Here is a 19,475-nt window from a genome sequence, read left to right on the forward strand (position 1 = left end):
AGAATATGCCTGGTAGCAAGTGATTCTAATATACCACATATGAGCCCGGAGGAAAACTGTTATTAAGTTTACACACTAGTTATTTGAACTGACACATAAACGAAGTTTGAGCCAATGAACGTATATTTAGGCTAATAGCCAAAACCTTGAAAAAGCAGCACAGAAGAACCAAGCGCCTAGGTTGCTTTAAACGAGTTTCATCGGAAGTTGACTGAAGATCTGTGGTTGGTAAATTAGTCAGTTACACGGAAGAAGTATTTTTACGAATAGCGTTGATGAATTTTGTTAAAACCGACAATATGTGGCAAAATAATGCATGAAGGGGAAGTCTAAATTTGAAAGGGAATCCGGGTATTGGTTAGGTATAAACCTTCTAGTTATGCAATTTGTATCCTATTTACATGGAGACAGACCAAACTCCAAAAATAGTGTTTTACTTGTAACAGTTTACGTTAATTATTTCTTAATATGGACAGACGAACTAATCTAAACTTATTGAGTTATAATATATACACACATTCACCCTTATCAAATATTCACATATAACCTTAAGCGTTTTTATATGCGAGTGTCTGTTTATTGTATTCAACTTTACCTATCTCGACAGATCCTCAATAACATTTTCTAAAACTGAGTAAGCTGGAAAGCCTTTCTCTGCACTGTATTTCTTATGGTCAACATGCAACGTCTGTATGAACTACACCGATTCAAAATAAAATTATTTGACCTTTTAACATACCGCTGTTCTAAACGTGCTAATTAGACAGAAAATATACGAAGATAGGTAAGATGTACGTTTTACTAACAGCATTATCATTCAATCATACTAAAGTCAAACCGACACTAAACATGATTGTGAACAGAAAATATACACTTCTTAGCTTTTGGATCATTTCAACTTTTCGCAATATGCATTAAAGAGGACTATGTAAAGGAGCATTATTAGAAATATTCCGCTGAAATGAAGTGATGGTTTTCTTACGTAGTGACAAAAAACAAATGAGTACACGACTTTTGACACAATTTTCTAACTGATGTGAAATATTGATCTCGTGAAAAAAGGGGATAAATATAAGTTCATTACACATACCTGTCCCTTCAGGATCAAAGCAAGCAAAGGCATTTAAAATCGTTTCTTCCGGATCACACCCCATCATTTTTTCACCAAATAATGTTAAAAACATTGTGAAATTTATTTGACCAGGTGCTTGTGAAAGCATACCGTTTAAATACTCATCACTAGGTGATTTTCCCAGAGAGATAAAAATATCTTCTAAGTCATGCTTATCAATGACACCATCTTTAGTTGAATCAATCATTAAGAACGCTTCCTGTTTAAAAGATCAAAACGATGAACATTAGTACACTAAAAGTGCTGTAAACAGTAGTCTAAAAGCTTTTGAAGAACTCTATTATATAGCCATATACCTACGGAAGTATCATTGGAATTTCGTCTGCAATAATCATGTTAAACCTTTGATATTGGCTAAGAGTACTAAGGTTAAGCCGTTGTAGTGCTCTTTAAACTAACATGTCAGTACATGAAGTTATCAACAGTTGGGCTGGCCTGTGTAGAGATGTGGTTTTTGATTAGTATACGCAAAACAACAGTAACCTATGTTTAAGGACTTTAAATGACATGGCTGAAAAGTGGTATTAGTGACGATGGTTTTATAAAAACATACAACTCTGACATCAGAAATGTACTACTTATAAATCTTCGGTGACACCTTTTTTCCTCTGACCGTAAGAGATCATTGTGAAGATTCAGGAGTGAATACCATATTTTTTAGTCGCTTGCTTTTAGATGATATAGTGATGAACGTTGCTTGTCCGTATTTGTTACGATTCATTTTTTGAAGTAAAACCTGTTGCAAACGGAACTATTAAACTTAGTTTCTATCAAAAATTGTGATAGTGATCTGCTGACATGATAGAAGTTCATAAAATAAGCTAATGCCTGAATTTTACCAAAATGAACAAATTTTCAAGAACTGGAAAAAATAATATGCTGGATGTTACTTTCAAGTCATAAACTCACCTTAAATTCACTAATTTGAGCCTCATTAAACATTGAAAAGACATTTGAAGTGAATCGCTGAGTGCGAGTACGGGCTCTACGCTTAGTTTTCGTGCAAGCCATCTTGTTTGTTTGAAATACCGCTTGTCCGAAGCAACTAAGAAAGCCGCCAGTATATTTTCACCATTTAATAGCCCATAGCTAACGTCCAACATGAATAATTGCGAGTCGACTATTGAGCGCATTAAGACTATTATATGATATAGAAGAATGCAAATGAAAGCGAAATATGAGAGCGTACTTAGAAAAAAGTTGTATAGGAAGCTTATAAAGAAAATTTAGTACATAGTGTTATATCTGGGTGATTAAGAAGATTTACTGTCGTCTAGGTTTTTAAGGACAGTCAGGAAAGTAGCCACTTTAGAATTTTTTTATAACTGAGTCAGGGTTTGGAAAATTTCCTTAGAAATAATGCAGTGGATTGACTTCTTGTCAAGCTTATTTAATGAGATTTGCTTATAGATGCATTTTACTTAAAGAAAACCCATAATAACTTAATATACTGTAATGGAGAAGGAAGCGCGTTCTGTTTATAAAATTAGGTTAAGGTGATTCGATTACGGAGCTTATAAGATTTCGCTTAAACCTTCTCTTTAATTATTTTCATAAGTGTTAATACTTTCAGTTTCAGTTTGGAAAGGATATGAGGCTTGATGGCCTGTGTTAGTCCTGGCAATGATGGTCCCTCAGTTGATCTTTTGAAAGAGTCGACGGATGGAGTCTCATCCACGTGCTGGGATAATGAATTCCACTTGTTGATGATTCGATGGGAAAGTCGATAACCAACTGACAATTAATTCGTTCAGGGCTTGGGAACTTGTTTTGAGTGTCCTCGTAAATTTTCTGTTTTGGAAGACAAGAAAAATGTGGGCATATCAGGTGCAAATTTATTCTGAAGCAATCCGAAAACTGTAATCAAGTCGCCTCTGGTTCTTAGATATAACAGTGGGAATAGGTTTGGCTTGGTCAATTTATCGTTTTCTGAACCCTTTCCTACAGATCACTGTCTTTTCTTAGGCAGGGGCTAGCTGCTTGTATGCACTGCTCAAGTTTAGGACTCACGAACACTGTCTAAAAGGTCGGAAACGTTTTAGCGTTTATATAAGTAAAAGCCTTACGTATAAACCTTGAAGTTCTAATACCTTTGGCGGCTACTGCACGGCAGTGTGCAGTAGTCTTCAAGTCTTGACTAACGATGACTCCTAAGTCATTTGTGTGTCTGGACAATAGGTAGCTCAGTGTTATTCATCGCTTATGTATCTGTACCTTGATGACCAAAATGCGTCACAATACACTTGGAAGTGTTTATCGGCAACTGTCAGGATCGAGATCATTCGAGAAATTCCGCCGGATCATTTCGAAGTTCTAAGCTATCGCCCTTACTTCATACCGTTCTTCATATCTTGACGTCGTCAACAAATAGCAAGACCGATGATGACAGGAGACGATGGTCATTTTCATATAAAAGGAATAACACCGGCCCAAAAGTTGTGCTTTGAGGCACTTCAACAAGAACAGATTTCTAGCTAGACAACTAAGAGTTCTCCCGTACTTTTTTTGGCTCCCAACTAGGAAGTCTGTTATCCACATCGATAGATTGCCTCCAAATCCGACATTTCTTAACTTATATAACAGCCGGTTTTGAGGAACTTTGTCAAAAGCTTTGCTGAAGTCAATGTAGGCTAAGTCTATAGGTAACTTTTGGTCTTTAAGAGCGCACTAGCTTCCACGAGCCACTAATAAGTTAGTGAGACAGGACTAACCTGTTCTAAAGCCATGCTGCTTCTCCGAGAAGATCCAGTTGTCATCGAGATATTCGAACAGCTCCTTCCGAATAATTTTTTCTAAGATTTTAACAACCACACTATTTAAGCTAATGGGTCGGTCATTCTCAGGCTTATGTTTTGTACCTGTTTGGAAGACAGTACTTACTATGGCGTTTTTCCAGTCTATGGTAGACGACCTTGGGTTACGGATAGATTAAAACATATACTTAAATGGCTTGCAACAAAGTTAGCTAATTCTTTTAGTAACATAGGATGCCATTCATTGGGTCCAGTAGACTTGACTATGTCAAGCTAATATAGCAGACCGAGGACATCGAGTGCTTTGGTGGTCACGCTGTTCAGTGTTTATGTGGGTGGATTTTAATAGACTGGTGGGAAGGATGTTTCTATGATATATACATGGCTCAAGTATTTTGAGAATACTTGAGCTTTGTCGAAGTCGTCCCCCACTAATGATGAGGCAGTACTGTCTCCATATAGTGAAGGGATATTTACTTCTTTTTGTCCTTTAGTTTATATGCGAATACAAGCGTTTAGGGCATTCTATGGATTCCTTAACAATTTTCTCTTCGTACAGCTTTCCGGACTTACGGAGGGTCGAGGCATATGTATTCCGGGCATTTTGATACTGATATTTTGCAGGTTTCTCAGTCTACTATGGGTGCATTCAAGTCCCCTAGGATTAAACATCGACTACTTCGTGACCAAGTGTTGAAACTGCTTAGCAGGATTTCATTTACCTCACAGCTTGAAGTGCGATAGATCGAACCATGCAGTAGCTCTTGTACCTTGCATTTCAAGCGGCAACTAACTAATTCACTCCCCCCAATTTCATGGGATACACTGCCGATACTGGCGAGTGAAATAGCATTCCTAATGAGTAGAGCTACTACCCTCCTTTACGCATTCGTATTGCGTCGGCCCTTACAATTGCAAAACCCTCAAGGTCAAGTTCCCCACTATATGTAGACTGCGTCAGTCAAGTTTCTGTGACTGCGATTATGTCTGGCTTAGTAGAGTCAATCTGCATTACTAGTTCCGATCGCTTATTAAGCAAGCTCCGGGCATTGGTGTAACAGATCTTAAGCCTATCTAAGTGGCCTCGTGCTTCACCCAGAATGGCTTCGGCATCATTCTCTATCGAATCCTCACAACTCGGAAATTTACGATTTTTAGGTCTTTTTCGCCAGCGTCTAATCTGAGCTGTAGTTCTTTTTCGGTTTCCCGTCTTTTTACACGGTCCGCCAGCGATAAGTCCTTACTGAGAAAAACTCCTGAACCCTTCAATTCATGTTCATTTTTTAAAATTAGGTTGCATTCGTTTGGAGATTTGAATACTACTTCAAACAGTATGGACTGATTAGGCTTCAAATTCGCCAGGCTACCTAGTCTATACACCTTTAGCAAGGTGACTCCAGAGATATTTTGAGGCTTAACTTGGTTGAGTAGCTGTTTTATCAACACAATTTCATGCTCAAAACGAGCTTTCGGTTCTGAGTTCTCACTCTCCTTGATTCTATGAAAAATAACTGATCTGTCGCTGTGATAATAATAATATATATATATTCTGAAAATAATATTTACAGAATTCACACTAGTTTACAGGCATGATCAAATTGATATAAAAATCAACATTTAATGTAGAGTGCAAACATGAAATATAGGAAAGTTTTATGTTTGCCGGTTCAGTAATTGTTAAGTAGTTTATTTATGACATGTATCACGGCAAGCCAATGCAACACCAGGGAACTTGTCATTTTTTCTTAAGTGGATAGCCTGATGATTAGTCAACGTTGTTCTGTAAGGTTATTCCCAGTGCCAGAGCGAGTTATTGATAATTATCTACAACTAGAGAATGTAAGATAAAAGCAAAGAGCACGGAACAACAAAACAATGATAGCAAGTAAGAGGTTAAACACTTAAAGTTCCGATAATCTCACTTGTGGAGTAAGATACACTTGCAGGCGCTAGAGCATTTAATGCATTTTCAGAGGAGCAAAAGGCATTAATTGAGCGAACAAAAAATGGGAGAGTTTAACATACGGATAGTTTGAGGTAGATTATTCCAGAGCCTAGAAAACTTACAGGTAAAGTAATTCATATAGAGAGAAGATCTAGAATATGTTTGTTTCGCTAAAGACAAGGAGTTACGAATGTCGTAGTGTGAGGCTTTAGCATATTGAATCGCCTGGCCGGATGTGAAGGAGAGTTTGTTGAGTATTTTGAAAAAGAAGATAAGGTTAGGTTTGAGCCTTCGATTTCTCGACTACTTTGATGGGGGCATGATTTCCTTATACTTCGTTTTGTCGTGTTTTGCTTACGACCTGTACCCAGTCGCTGACGTTGTTTGGAGTTGTGACCACATTCGCTTCAGGCATACTATGGGATTCCGGAGGGTTCTCGATGACCTGGGAGGTCAGGTCATGTTTCGCGCTGGAAACTGACCGAGCCTTGCGATTGCGGCTTCTAGAAGTTTCCTTCTGGACGCCATTTTGAAGACGGGAGGCAAAAGAAACTTCTTTTCCCGAATTTTTGGTTTAAACAGACTTCTTTGGGGGTTGTCCTTCCTCCTCTGGACGATAAGAGTCAGCACCTGTGCTTGCCTCACATCAATCTGCGTGTCAATAGATAGAGTTCTGTCCTAACTCTCCCGACCACGCTTGCCAGGACACTTTTTCGCAGCATTGAGCATTGAGATGGCCATGGTTAACAAGCTATTTGCATCCAGACAGCATTGTTGACAGAGTCATGAGCAACCATTCTTACTGAACTGTTTAAAAGCCGCAGGCGTTACATTTGTGCAGACTTCGTGGTACCAGACTTTGCACTCGTCGGGATATTGACAGCTTGGACTCTGTCAATGGCTTCTATATGTTTCCAGTCATTTAAGGTTTTTCTTTAAAAAAAAAAAGAACTAGGCACAATAAAACCTAGAGAAAAAGTGATCTTTGACCAAAAAAGTGGAAAACTGTAAATAGTTGGACCAAAGTACTAACAGACACAGTAGAAAAAACAAGGTACTCTAAAGTACCGACGATAAACCACTTTAGAAAGCGAAGATGATACTCTAATCGAATACATTAACTGAAAGAAATTCAATCAAAGTATAAACAATAGTCTTGATACGTTATTAACGATCAAAACAATAGAATTTACTCAGCAAGGAAATATACCACTTTCCTTTTTAAATGGCGCGTGAGGCCGAGTATTTTGTTGGGAGGTATTTGTAAACTTAAATTTTAGTTATTACCAGGAAAATTTGTGATTGAACAAATGTCTATATGGATACTTTGGTGGTCCTATATCTAGCTTTAGTTAAATCGTAGGTTGATTGTTATCGATTTATTTATGCCGACAGCTCTCATATTTAATTAACAACTGAATTCGAGCTAGGGAATAATGAAAAAAATAAACCAAATACGAGAACGCTTTTTGAATACGTATGTTTCATACAATCACTGAGCTGAACAGAAAGTCGAAGAAGTGAAGTGAAGATAGAGAAGCGAAATAATCGATGAGCAGTGCAGAAGGCGAGTGTGCAAACTCCATTTAATCAAGCGTGACTAGATATTTGTGGTCATGCAAAAATAAGTTACAGGCACGTAATGAACAGGGTAGACAATCACGATATAAATAGTCATATAAAACCAGACTGGGTTATGAAGCCAATAATTGATATGGTTAAAATATAGCTTGGGAAGAATGAATAAAGTGGTTCGTTCAGAAGCTAGAATAATATTTGTTGACTTGACACAGTACAAGGCACTACAATACTACTGGTGAGTTCCAGGTGGTGGACTCGCCTTCAGTTTTTGTTGCAACATAGATGTAAGCGGAGCTGAAAATTATTTGTATTTGCTCATTTCTAGAATTCATTATAAAATAAAAAACTATTATTCACTTTCCAAGACTACGGAATATATTCATTGCCAAACACAATCCTCGGGTAAAAATATTTCGTGTTTTTTGTCACCGGAGTGCTTTAATTGACCAACACGAGGAGACAAGTTTGAAAGTGTTTATTGCATTTCTGATGCTATAGAAGTTTGTCGCACTGTTGAGATGATGTAACTTTCAAGAAAATGTGTCGGCTTTCTACGTTCTGATGACACAATGCTCATTTTTGTGTAAATTTACACACTATCGAAATGAACGATTTTTTGTACGAGAGTACAACACGACAATAAGGTGTCTTGAACCTACCTGAAGTGTTTCTTGAAAATATTACTATTGACAACAGAGTATTTTGTTTGTGTCTGTAGACTATTTATCTATTGTTTGTTTGTAAGAAAGCACTTTTACCCTTAATCGACCACTTTAAACAACCGCCTAAATTATGTGGCACTTATCATGATGATCGAAACATGGAATAATTAACATTTAAAACTCCACTTATCATCAATATTTGTGACTGACAGATGCGATGGTCATACTATCTAGAAACTTTCAGTTAATAAATCGAGGAGTTGTTTCATGAAAAATTCCTGTTTGAAGTGTTTCAGAAATTATTTATTATCAAAAAAAGATTTAGGTCACACTTTGTTATTGGTGTGCCTCTCCATTCATCTAGAATGATACACCTAATCTAATATTGTACACTTGTTATGATGTGGCGGTTTAATCCATATAATCACAAGCCAGGGTCCCATCACTATCTATTTTGAATTTTCATGACGTGTGATTAGAAATACTACTTTTTGAAAACATTTGAAGAATGAGTACAATCTTATCAACAGAATTTGTTTTATACAAATGCAAAAATTACGTTTTCAATGATCAAGCTGAGCTATGCCATCCCAATAATCTTTCTGCATTGGCCTCTAAAGCTTCATCACTTCTTATGACTTGATAAGTATTATCACGTGACAATATCACCAATCGAAATATCGCTTTCTATGACCTTATCTCTGTGCTCAACCAACGATACGTCAACCGGCAACGGAAGCCTTTAGTTAACTGGGAATCCTTTCTGATTCACGATATATTAACTTCTCACCCAGCCCTGAACTTTGAGTTCATGACAGAATATACACCTTTACTGTGTAAATAATATGTTTTAGACACAAATATCTCAAATACAAGGAGACCAGGCCGAATCACATGATAAGATGAAAAATAACAACTAAACATTACCAAGTCAAAAGTGTCTGAGTGTTTAAGATACTACAACTGGGAGTAACAAGTCTTATTTTAGTAGTTAATAAAACAAATTAAAGATTATAACAAAAGGAATACAAATCTACCTAATGTTGTTATTTAACGGTTATAAAATAAGGATATATGTGACAATGGACTAAAGATGCCACAAGTATAAACAGTTTGACAACACCTTAACCAGTTATATCTTTATAATCGAGGTATAATAGCTTAGTCAGGTCAGACGTGGGAAATGAAGGAATTTGAAGATACATTTGAAAGGCTGTCGGTATGTCTAAGGATCGTTTAGTTTAATCCGGCTATTAGTTGAAAGGGGTGCACGGAGTACCCACTAGTGATCTGGTGCGAATGCGTGGCCGAGCGTCTTCAGCTAGGTGAGTCCGGTGAAACTAATGCGGTCAGCATCAAATGACGAATGCTTAGAGAGCTATTGATTTTGAGGATTTATTCACCACTACAGGTCTATAAATATTTTCGAGAAGTAACCATCCGTTTATTTTTCTTCGGAGACACCAGTGTCTTTTTGGCAATGAATTTCTCCTCAGAACTGGGTCAGCTTATCAGTGACGCTGTTCATTCAAATCTCGATATACTTCTTACAGGTTCACTTCACGTCGAGCGAAATTGGATATTCGTGATAGAACTAGCTGTAATGTGCTCTGGAACAGTTTACGTTTAAGGGCCTTGAGTTTGATACAAGATCACATGAGTCATCAGCTTTAAGTATGTTTCCGTGATAGTTATGTTTCCTCACCTTAAAATGTGATGTTCCATGTTGGCACTGGTAATAATGAGGTACAATATTTGAAGCTAGTTATCCATATACCATACAAGTGTGAGATATGCATTTTCAAAATGCTGTTAGCCAGTTCAAGAATTAAGGGAATTGTGGATATGTTATGGAATCGAAATTATAAAATGACAGAGGAGACTTTATGTTGTCAGTCAACAGTTCACTCCGGTATTAGTGTTGGGATAAAGTACAAACCTAAATACTGCAGAATATGCTCTATCTATTTGACGACTGATGGAATTCATTTGTTAGAAATCAGGTTCTGATTTTTATCTGCAACAGTATGGACCAGATTCAAAATGGTGCGCTCAAAAGGCTGGAATTAGAGAAGGCATATGTCAATGAGATCGAGCTATATGACAGATGAGTTACATTTGACCGAGTATAAAATGGAGAGGAGTAAGAGGCTACTGAAATTAGCTTTTATGCACTCCAACTGATTATTGAGTGCATTTGGAAGTGATAGAAAATGTGTATGTGCTAAAGTGAATCATGATCAGTTAACTGTTGTAGAGATGTGCTTGCATTTTAAGCGAATCAGTATAAGTTTTCTTCAAAATTAGTCGTTTGGTTTGAGTTCATAATAGTACTGTTATGTATGGTGGTAAGGAACTGTATTACAGATCTTCATCTATTGTATTATATGAATACAAAATGCAACAAAGGGGCTAGTTTCTTGATAGTGTATGATTAAATTTTAAGGAGAATAATAAATGATTATAACAAACGGTACACGTAACTCAACCCAAGGATGGAATTATTTAAACCATTCAATCCAAGTTAGTAGAGTCGAGGAGAGGTGAGCCAGTAAAGTAAAAGCAGAATTATAAGCAATACAATCACGAGGGCTTTTTACTTAAAAAGTGGTGGCAAATAGATTCAACTTCTGTTGATGTATTTATCACCCTATCGACATACTAGGGTTACTCATTCTTATCATAATAACCCTTTTCTGGTTATGTTGAACAATTTTTAGTTTTCATTAACATGAACATTTGTTGTTTGGTCTAAGAATCGGCCATATTTAGTTTGGTTTTCTGGCTCTTTTTAAGTCTATGTATTCGTGGTATTTGTGTGACCTAATGATTCTTTTATACTTGGTGTCTGTCTGATTTCGGATTCTAAATACAATACACTCGGTTTTGCTCATCTTAATCTACTACATTTTAAACCGATTTCAATAAAGGTCAAATTTGTTATTGTTATATCGCGAGGAGAACTATGAATGATAACTTTGAGAATTATTTATGGACCAATATTATATATTTCCTATTGTATAATTGCTAATTAACTTAACTATTCATATTCATATTCCTCTTATTATGAGCATTATTTTGATCCATAGACTATTACTGTACGGTTTACCATTCTTGAGTTATATCTAGTCTATTGATTACTGTTCCTCCTATTCACAGCTAAATTTGGCCAAATCTTGTACAAATGTTATTTTCTATTTTATGGTACGATGTGGTCAGTTTGATTGGTATATAAACCTAGTATGTTTGAGAATGATGATTCATATTGCAGAGACTGTTATTGGTGTTCTGGACTTAACTGGCTGGTCTAGGCAGAAAGCAGTACTGATAAGTACTCAAGACGGCTTTTGTGTATCATTGCTCTGATCGATAATTCACTCCTCCCTGATTGGCAGGGATCATCACGTCATATGTTAAACAGGGCATGCACTCACTCGATATAAAAGTTTTTGCTAAGATTTTTCTCTCCTTGGCGTTACTGTATTTACAAATACAGAGCTCCTACTTAATTTTATACCAATTGTTTATACATCAGTCTTGTAGTTTTTGGACAATTCCTCTGAATATAAGGATTGCCAACTGAATAATTAGTGATATGTCACATGATATTTTGAATAGTATTTCACTACTACAGTAGTTTATTTTCATTATTAACTTCTTAAAGTACTGACAATTTTATTTTTCAAGTAATATTTAAGTAGCCTTGCTTAAAGAAATTATGGGTAATACGTTCATTTCACAATAATATTGTAGTGTTGACTACTTACATCCACATAAGTAGTATATGCTGATTGGCAAGCATAGAATGTATTTCAGTAGAAGATCGATAAGGAAAAAATAGGAACGAAGCGAAATTGGTGTGAAAATGCATGGACAACAATAATCGGAGACGATGAAGTGATATTTACATAAAGGATGGTCAAAATTGAGTCAATTGATTAATAATTTGCAAATTAACTATTCACTATATGGTTATCAGATTTTTGTAAGATATCACAACGGGTTTTTGTGGAGATTTTAGTAATTTTATATAGCTTAAATCATGAGTCAATTGAAGCTAGACCACCATGGAAAACCTGGAAGCTCTAGACGGTCGTTGCTTCCTATTGTGGGACTCCTCAGCAGTACGCAACCACGATCCCGCCTCGCGAGATTCGGACCGAGGACCTACCGGCCTCGCGCCAGAGCACTTAACCGATAGACCGCTGAGCCGGCATCCAGCGGTGTTAATGTCTAACCTCAACCAATCCACGAGATTGCGCGAGTAACTTCCATTGTACTGAAGTAGATACCTGTCTCTACTTGACATGGATTAGCTCCACTGGCCACGACTTCTCACTAGAACTCCAGGAATTACCTCATGTAGCCAGTCACTAGTGAGCATATGATTATTATCGAAAGGGGTTTTGTGAAGATTTTAGTAAATTTTCGAATCCCGCGAGGCGGGTCGTGGATGCGCACTGCTGAGGAGTCCTACAGTAGGACTAAACGGCCGTTCAGCGCTTCCAGGTATCCATGGTGGTCTAGCTTCAATTGACTAATGATGTTAACCATATAAAATTTTGTAAGATAGTTTGTAATTTATGCTTAAATACATTCGATTGTCCCCATTACTGTTCTTGTTCACTACAATATTATCCATTAACGATACATAGTATTAATATATATGAATAGTTGAGGATCATTGTTATCAATAAAGAATGAACTGAGAAAATAGCCATGTATTCTTTCATAACTATATTTTATTTTCATATATATATAATCTATAAAGCGTATCCTAGTTACATTTCTAGAGGCACCTGAAACAAACAATTACATGGTTTGATTTGATAAAGCAAACTGAATCGTTTGTGTGTGTGTGTGTGTGTGTGTAAGGGAGAGGGAGAAGGAGGGATAAAGTAAAACAATGATTTGTAATAATTCACTTTTTTTTTTAAAACATAATAAATTATTTTAATGTATATAATTTTGTCCATAATTCAGCTAAACATACAGTTGAATGAAAACGAAAAAATATAATCAATGGTATAAAACAATATGTTATAATAGACCATGTACGTACACCAAAATATTGTCTATATAATGATAATTGTGTTTCAGCACTTCTTACTTCAAATGTATTTACAAGCCATAAAGCTAAATTACATATTAATAAAAATACTATAATAGAACGTCCAGGTTTAATTCTTGATTGATTTAAACAACATACTTTACGTCTTGATGTTTCAACAATAAAAAAAAATTGTATTAATGCTTGACATATTTCTAATGTACATTTAATTAAATATAATAAAGCTGTATATTGTATTTGATTATTTATTATATATAATAAATCAATTGTTTTATTATTATTATCATTTAAATATTGAAAATAATTAAAATCATAATTATAATTATAATTATAATTATTATTATAATTATTATTATTTAAATTATTATTATTATAATTATTATAATTACTATTTAAATTAATAATATTGTCATAATTATAATTATTTAGATTAATAATATTATTATTATTATAATTCTTTAAATTATTAATATAATTATAATTATAATTATTATAATTATTATTAATATTATTATTATTAATATTATTATTATATAATAATATAATATGTATAATAGTTTCTAATGCTGGTATAAATAAAAACATATGATATGTAATACAACCAATTAAACCAATAGTTAATAAATTATATTCAAAATTTTCACTTTGTTTTAAACGATGAAATTTTAATTGATTCGTTTGTATAATACCCATAATACATGCTAATAAACTAATTGTTGATAAGGTTAATTTAGAATTTTGATATATATATGATGCTAATTGTTTAGATTTATTACGTCCATGTATTAAAAATAATACCATACATATAATACTACCAATTAATAACATTATACCTAAAAATAAACCAGTATGTGAACGATGACATTGATGATCTGAATTGAATTTAGATAAATCTTGTTCATCACTACATAGTTGTTTATTTTCTTCAACTGATTTTGAGAATTGACAGTTTAAAGATCCCCCATAAAATAATTGGTAGTTTTTTTGTTTGTTTTTCATAAATAGTTGAATTGGTTAATTAAATTTGTATAAAAGTTTATTAAAACAAAAAATACAAAACAATAAATGAGATAGATTGAATAAAGTATGAAATTATTATTATTAAGTAATATCAGAAAACTAAGAAAATATACTTACCAGAAGGGGGTTTTGTGAAGAGATTTTAGTAATTTTATATAGTTGAGATTATGAGTTATTGGTGAATGGTTACTCCATTTCGTGGATTGGTTGAAGTTAGATATTAACACTGTTGGATGCCGGCTAGATAAGTGGTCTAGTAGTAAAGTGCTAGCGTGCGAGACTGATAGGTCCTGGATTCGAATCTCGCGAGGCGGGATCGTGGACGAAACGGATGTCCAGTGCTTCCAGGTTTTCCATGGTGGTCTAGCTTCAATTGACTCATGATCTCAACTATATAAAACAGACTTATGTTATTCAAAGGAGAATAGATTGTACTGGACGATGGTTTTGTTTGAATTTTAGACTACTTAACAGTATGTGTACAAAAATTTTTACACATGATCAAATTTAGGATTTTGAGCTCTTGTAGTGAGCGAAATAAATTCGAGTCAATCGGAACTCATTGGTTCAAATTTCTTAATATTACTATCAGTGATATCTATTTCAATGATGATATGGTCAATAAATGTGGATCAATTATTCTCCGTACAATGTGAGAGTATTTTTCTTCATATACATTGAAAGAAGCAAGACACATGATTAATTTCGTCCAGTAGTACTTTAAAGTCTTTTCATGTTAGCAATCATCTGCTTCCAATGTTTGTCATTTGAAAAACTTTCAGATGTACAAAATGTTTATGATTCATGTGTTGAATATTCTTATAATTTTTTATAAAAGTTTCAAACAATAGACTCCAAAATATTCGAAATAAGATTTCGATGACTGAGTTGTTGGCGAACTTTGATTTCGATTATTAGAATATGCTTAAAAGATAAAGTCCACTGCAATATTAATTTTTGATTAATCTTAATTGACCTGACATCCATAATTAAAGCTACTTACTTATTATCTCAAACCAACTCAAATTGAAACTGCCTGGAATTAGGTATTTTACGGTAATGATATCTTAGTTCATTTGTGAAACTCACTAAATACAGATTCTTGCACTCGGATTTGAGCCACACTTCATGTATGAGGGTTAATGATACTTATCCTGTTGTTTAAACCAAATTAATGGAGGTAGGACGTAAATCAGGGATCTGGTAGTTGAAACTCGAATGCCTTCATCATAATGCTTCTGCACTAACCTCTGTATTGTTTAGAACAATACATCTATGAAATAAAAATTATGGTAGATATTTTTCATATAAAACTCACTCTCGTTATTCATAGTAATGTTATTTACTATGCAGTTCACAACTAAAGTCCAGAAAGTGGATGTATTCCTACTTAGGTATCTCAGCTATATGAGTATGATCCCTTCTTCAGTGTGTCAGTGTTCAATCCCATTGAGAATAAAAATACTCAATATTCATCAATTCAAGCATTCGCGTTTTGTACACTAAATTATTGAGTAAATTTATCAAATGCTAGTAATTATTCAAGGCTATAATTGGTGTATCCAAAATGGATTGCATTCATTGCTTCATTGATATTATGAATATCGATAATAGTAATAATAATAATAATAAAACTTAATTCAATATATACAGATCCGTACAAAGAGCTAATGCTATGGAATAAGCTGAATAATTTAGCTTTAAGAATCAAAAAAGGAAAATTTCGAATTCCGTGGAAAAACTTAATCAAACAGTTTTCCGTTGAATTTCTCTGAGAATTTCAATTTTTACTTAAGTTTTACTTATGGCACAACAAAATTCCAAATCTACATTATTCTGATGTATAATTAAATATTAAGCTATATGTCGTGAAAATTCATCTCAGTCAAACACCGGTTCCAAGGCGGCCTGCTTGAATATTTGGGCTACCTGTTCCTGATATCTGAATATTTCAACAAGTTATCTTTTTGTTTGTTTGTTTTAACTCATTATTATGCCTATTAGTCTCATTACTTATTCAGGTGCGTTCACCTTTTTTAAAATCATTTGAATTTTCTTTGATTTACTATGATAGTCTATCAAATAACCGTTAGAAATTATCATACAGTAGGTATTTAGCATATAATAACTCATTAATTTGTTACACTACGTTATGTCATGAGCAAATAGTAACTAGTGTCATGTCCATTGTTTGTATTTCATGAATACTGTCCATGTACTATATGTGATCCTGTTAACAGATAGAAATTTAAACCTTGGAATGAAACTTTATGTCGGCACTCCATGATATCACTTGTCATGTTTTGTTGCGGTATTTATCACATTCCATCACATTCCATATATTTAACTGTTAACTATTTTTACTTTGACCACACTTAAACACCTCTCTGACATAATGTAGATCAGATTATATGATTCATTAGTGTAAGGGAATTGTAGAGATTGTTGAGCTTGATAGTTTACATCATGGACTGACCACAGTCAAATAATCACTTAAAAATAGCAAGCATTGGATATGTGCTTCGTTCTAGTGTGGAACTGCTCAGCAGTAGGCATCCAGGACCCCACTACGAATCAAACCCAAACCTATCAGGCCTCAGTTTAATAATAAAAGTAAGGACTACTAAATACATGTTAGTTTTGTTGTTAGTCCATTAAATATATAAATTACTTCTATTTGTTTATAAACGTCGTAAAGGTTTTCTGGAGAAAAAAATGTTACTTACCTATAGATGGTGAGTAATGTTCATTCAGTATTGGTAATCTATTCTTTTTCAACAGTGGAAGAAATACTTTACATCCCATTACTGGTCTATATGTCATATGTTTTATACATTCTGGATGATATTGTTGTTGTTGTTGATGTTCTGAGACATCATCTTCAAGGAATTTATCAAATTCAATTTTATTTATACTATTAGTGGTTGATAATGGTGATGGACTAAATAAACTTGGTGAATTCAACGCAAGACAATCACTACCATTTGATGTACGATTAAATGATTTTGGAAATGTCTGATCTAAACGTTGTAGCATTTTATAAAAGAATGATCCAGTTATTAAGCTATATTCAATAGCTAATGGATATAAAAATGGATCCACTGTTACGCCCAAATAACCAAGACATAATCTGGAAATACTACTATTGTTATGATGATTTGTTGTTTCGGCCAATGTATCACCCTTAGTATAGTGACCTAAATTTATAATATATTGTAAAAACGATAGAAAACGTCATTTAACTTATTCTTAAAATCATTGAAGGGTGGGAAAAAATAAAAAAATTAGACTATTTTGTACATAACTGATCTCTCCCCACATAAGACTAAAGCAAGAACACTATATGCTCCTTAGGATTGTTGAATTCAGTGACATTGCCATCATGTAAGTAATCCATGTCAAATAGTTTCTTATTTCTCCCGACAACATGACAGCAAAAATGAAACACAGTACAGGAATTTATGCTCTAATCTATATGATTTGTTCTAACAAATAACATCTTAATCTTTGCATTTATTCGGTCACCCATATATTTGTCCTTGTTATCTATTTACATGTAGCCTTGACGATGTTTATACAAATGTACATTTTTAGTACGTATATATCTGCCCACTGTCTGTAGTTCTTAGATGACTTATAAAATACGGGTCACTTTGTTATTCTCTGAGTCATATTACCGAACTCTGAGCCTTTATACGAGGGCTGAATCTTTTACCAGCTTGGCTCCCGTTGATTAGCCTGCCTGAAATTTGCATATCCTAAATACAATTCGTATAGGAATTTTACTATTTTACGTTGTATCAACGTGATGTGTTGGCAGAAAGTATGCCATCATCATTGTTCGATCTTACCGTAGTCAGACAACGAACGGACTAAAAAAGAAATGTTAAGTCTGTTGGTTCATTGTTCAATTTGTAATTTTACCGATAATTACTAGTAGTAATGACATATAGGAATGACGATCATTGACCAATAAACAGAAATACAAATGGTTATTTACAACTAAGTTGTAAAGTTTTTGACCATAGTTCGATTCTTTTATTAACTCAGTTACCAAGTCTAGATTCGTGGAAAGAGGTCTCGGGTCACAATTTAAGTTAGTGATACAAGCTAGTGATACAATCCGGTTGCTCAAACCAAAGTAGGTAACACAGGACTTGCAGTTGAGACTTAGTGACTGAAAGTTGAGGACCTTGATCATATCTCCATAATGTTTAGAGTTTTTATTGGTCAAGCAGTTAGATCCTTCTGTAAGCTGGCAACCGACCATAGATTTTGCCCCCAATCATCAATAAGCATTTGATCATTAACATTATTTGGTAATTATTTTTAATGATTTTAATCAAAGGTACTAATATAATATACTTACTATTTGGAGTATGATTTTCATGGTAGGGATTCAATGAAATGTGAGTCTGAAATAAAAAAGTACAGTATTGAGAATAAAAAAGCTGTGAACAGCTTTCCTAACGCCCAGTATAAGACTTCAAACAGTACACACTCATAACTCCACCAGGGAACGAATACTGAGGTTTTAGGTCTCATGGCGAAAGCTAAACAGGTACAACTACTTGAAATATCTTGTACGTTACGAATTCACTAGTAGCGAACGGAACAAAGACACGTGACCAGAGACCGATAACTAGCTATTCTGACACGACCCAGACCCAGCTAACTAGAGTAAGAAGTCCAAGTTGGAGCGGGGAAGTTATATTCCGTAGCAGCCAGAAGCACAGTAATCAAATAAGGGAAAAGTCAAGCGTATTTATACAACAACAAATTGTCCTTGGGCATCGTTAATAAATAGCACACACAAAGAAACAATGGACCAATAGCGTTTAAGATAGTTACAAGTGGGAAATATGATGTGAAGGTAAAGAGAGCGCGTTTGGCGCGAAAACAGCTAAATTCAAATTTCCAAAATAAAATTACAAAATTGAGCCACTTATCAAGTAAGTTCTGGGGATTTGACATCCCCAACACTACTATGCCGATTTTACACGGTAAATGTCTTTAAAATCGATCAGTCCACGATAAAGCAGGGTGATCATTCAGTACAACTGGTATGATTATTTTAACTTGGACATGTCTAGATTATACTGGTTATGTCATCCTCCTAGGTCTTCATGTTAATTATGTCCAAAGTAATCCACGAGGAATGTCTCTAACATAGGTTCTAATTCCATTATAATATTTGTTCTCTCAAGATGAAGTTACATCTTACTAACAAGCAGTGATAAGTACAATATCAAAGCACTGAGTTTCTTGCTAACTACCTTCAATCCTATATTGTTGGATAAAGTGAAGAAAA

The 19,475-nt window shown here is 34.4% G+C and overlaps 2 protein-coding genes across 2 annotated transcripts in view; both read right to left on the minus strand.

Annotated features, from left to right (window-relative positions):
- Positions 1 to 914: 914 nt before the first annotated feature.
- Smp_199400 (myosin regulatory light chain 2 smooth muscle,putative) lies at positions 915 to 2,175 on the minus strand (the record flags this gene model as incomplete). Its single annotated transcript, XM_018790510.1, has 2 exons — positions 2,042 to 2,175; positions 915 to 1,331 (listed from the first exon to the last, which is right to left on the minus strand). The coding sequence occupies exons 1-2, from the start codon at positions 2,141 to 2,143 to the stop codon at positions 915 to 917; spliced, it is 519 nt and encodes a 172-aa protein (XP_018647408.1). The 5' UTR covers positions 2,144 to 2,175.
- Positions 2,176 to 13,021: 10,846 nt separating this feature from the next.
- Smp_179570 (otopetrin, putative) overlaps positions 13,022 to 19,475 on the minus strand; it is a gene marked incomplete at both ends in the record, with an annotated part of 29,459 nt that continues 23,005 nt past the window's right edge. The window contains 3 exons of the mRNA XM_018790521.1: positions 13,022 to 14,073; positions 16,891 to 17,361; positions 18,534 to 18,579. Coding sequence (XP_018647409.1) covers positions 13,022 to 14,073; positions 16,891 to 17,361; positions 18,534 to 18,579 — 1,569 coding nt within the window. The remainder of the gene's footprint in view (positions 14,074 to 16,890; positions 17,362 to 18,533; positions 18,580 to 19,475) is intronic.

Source organism: Schistosoma mansoni (genome assembly GCF_000237925.1).
Source record: "Schistosoma mansoni, WGS project CABG00000000 data, supercontig 0284, strain Puerto Rico, whole genome shotgun sequence".
Classification (NCBI taxonomy): domain Eukaryota; kingdom Metazoa; phylum Platyhelminthes; class Trematoda; order Strigeidida; family Schistosomatidae; genus Schistosoma; species Schistosoma mansoni.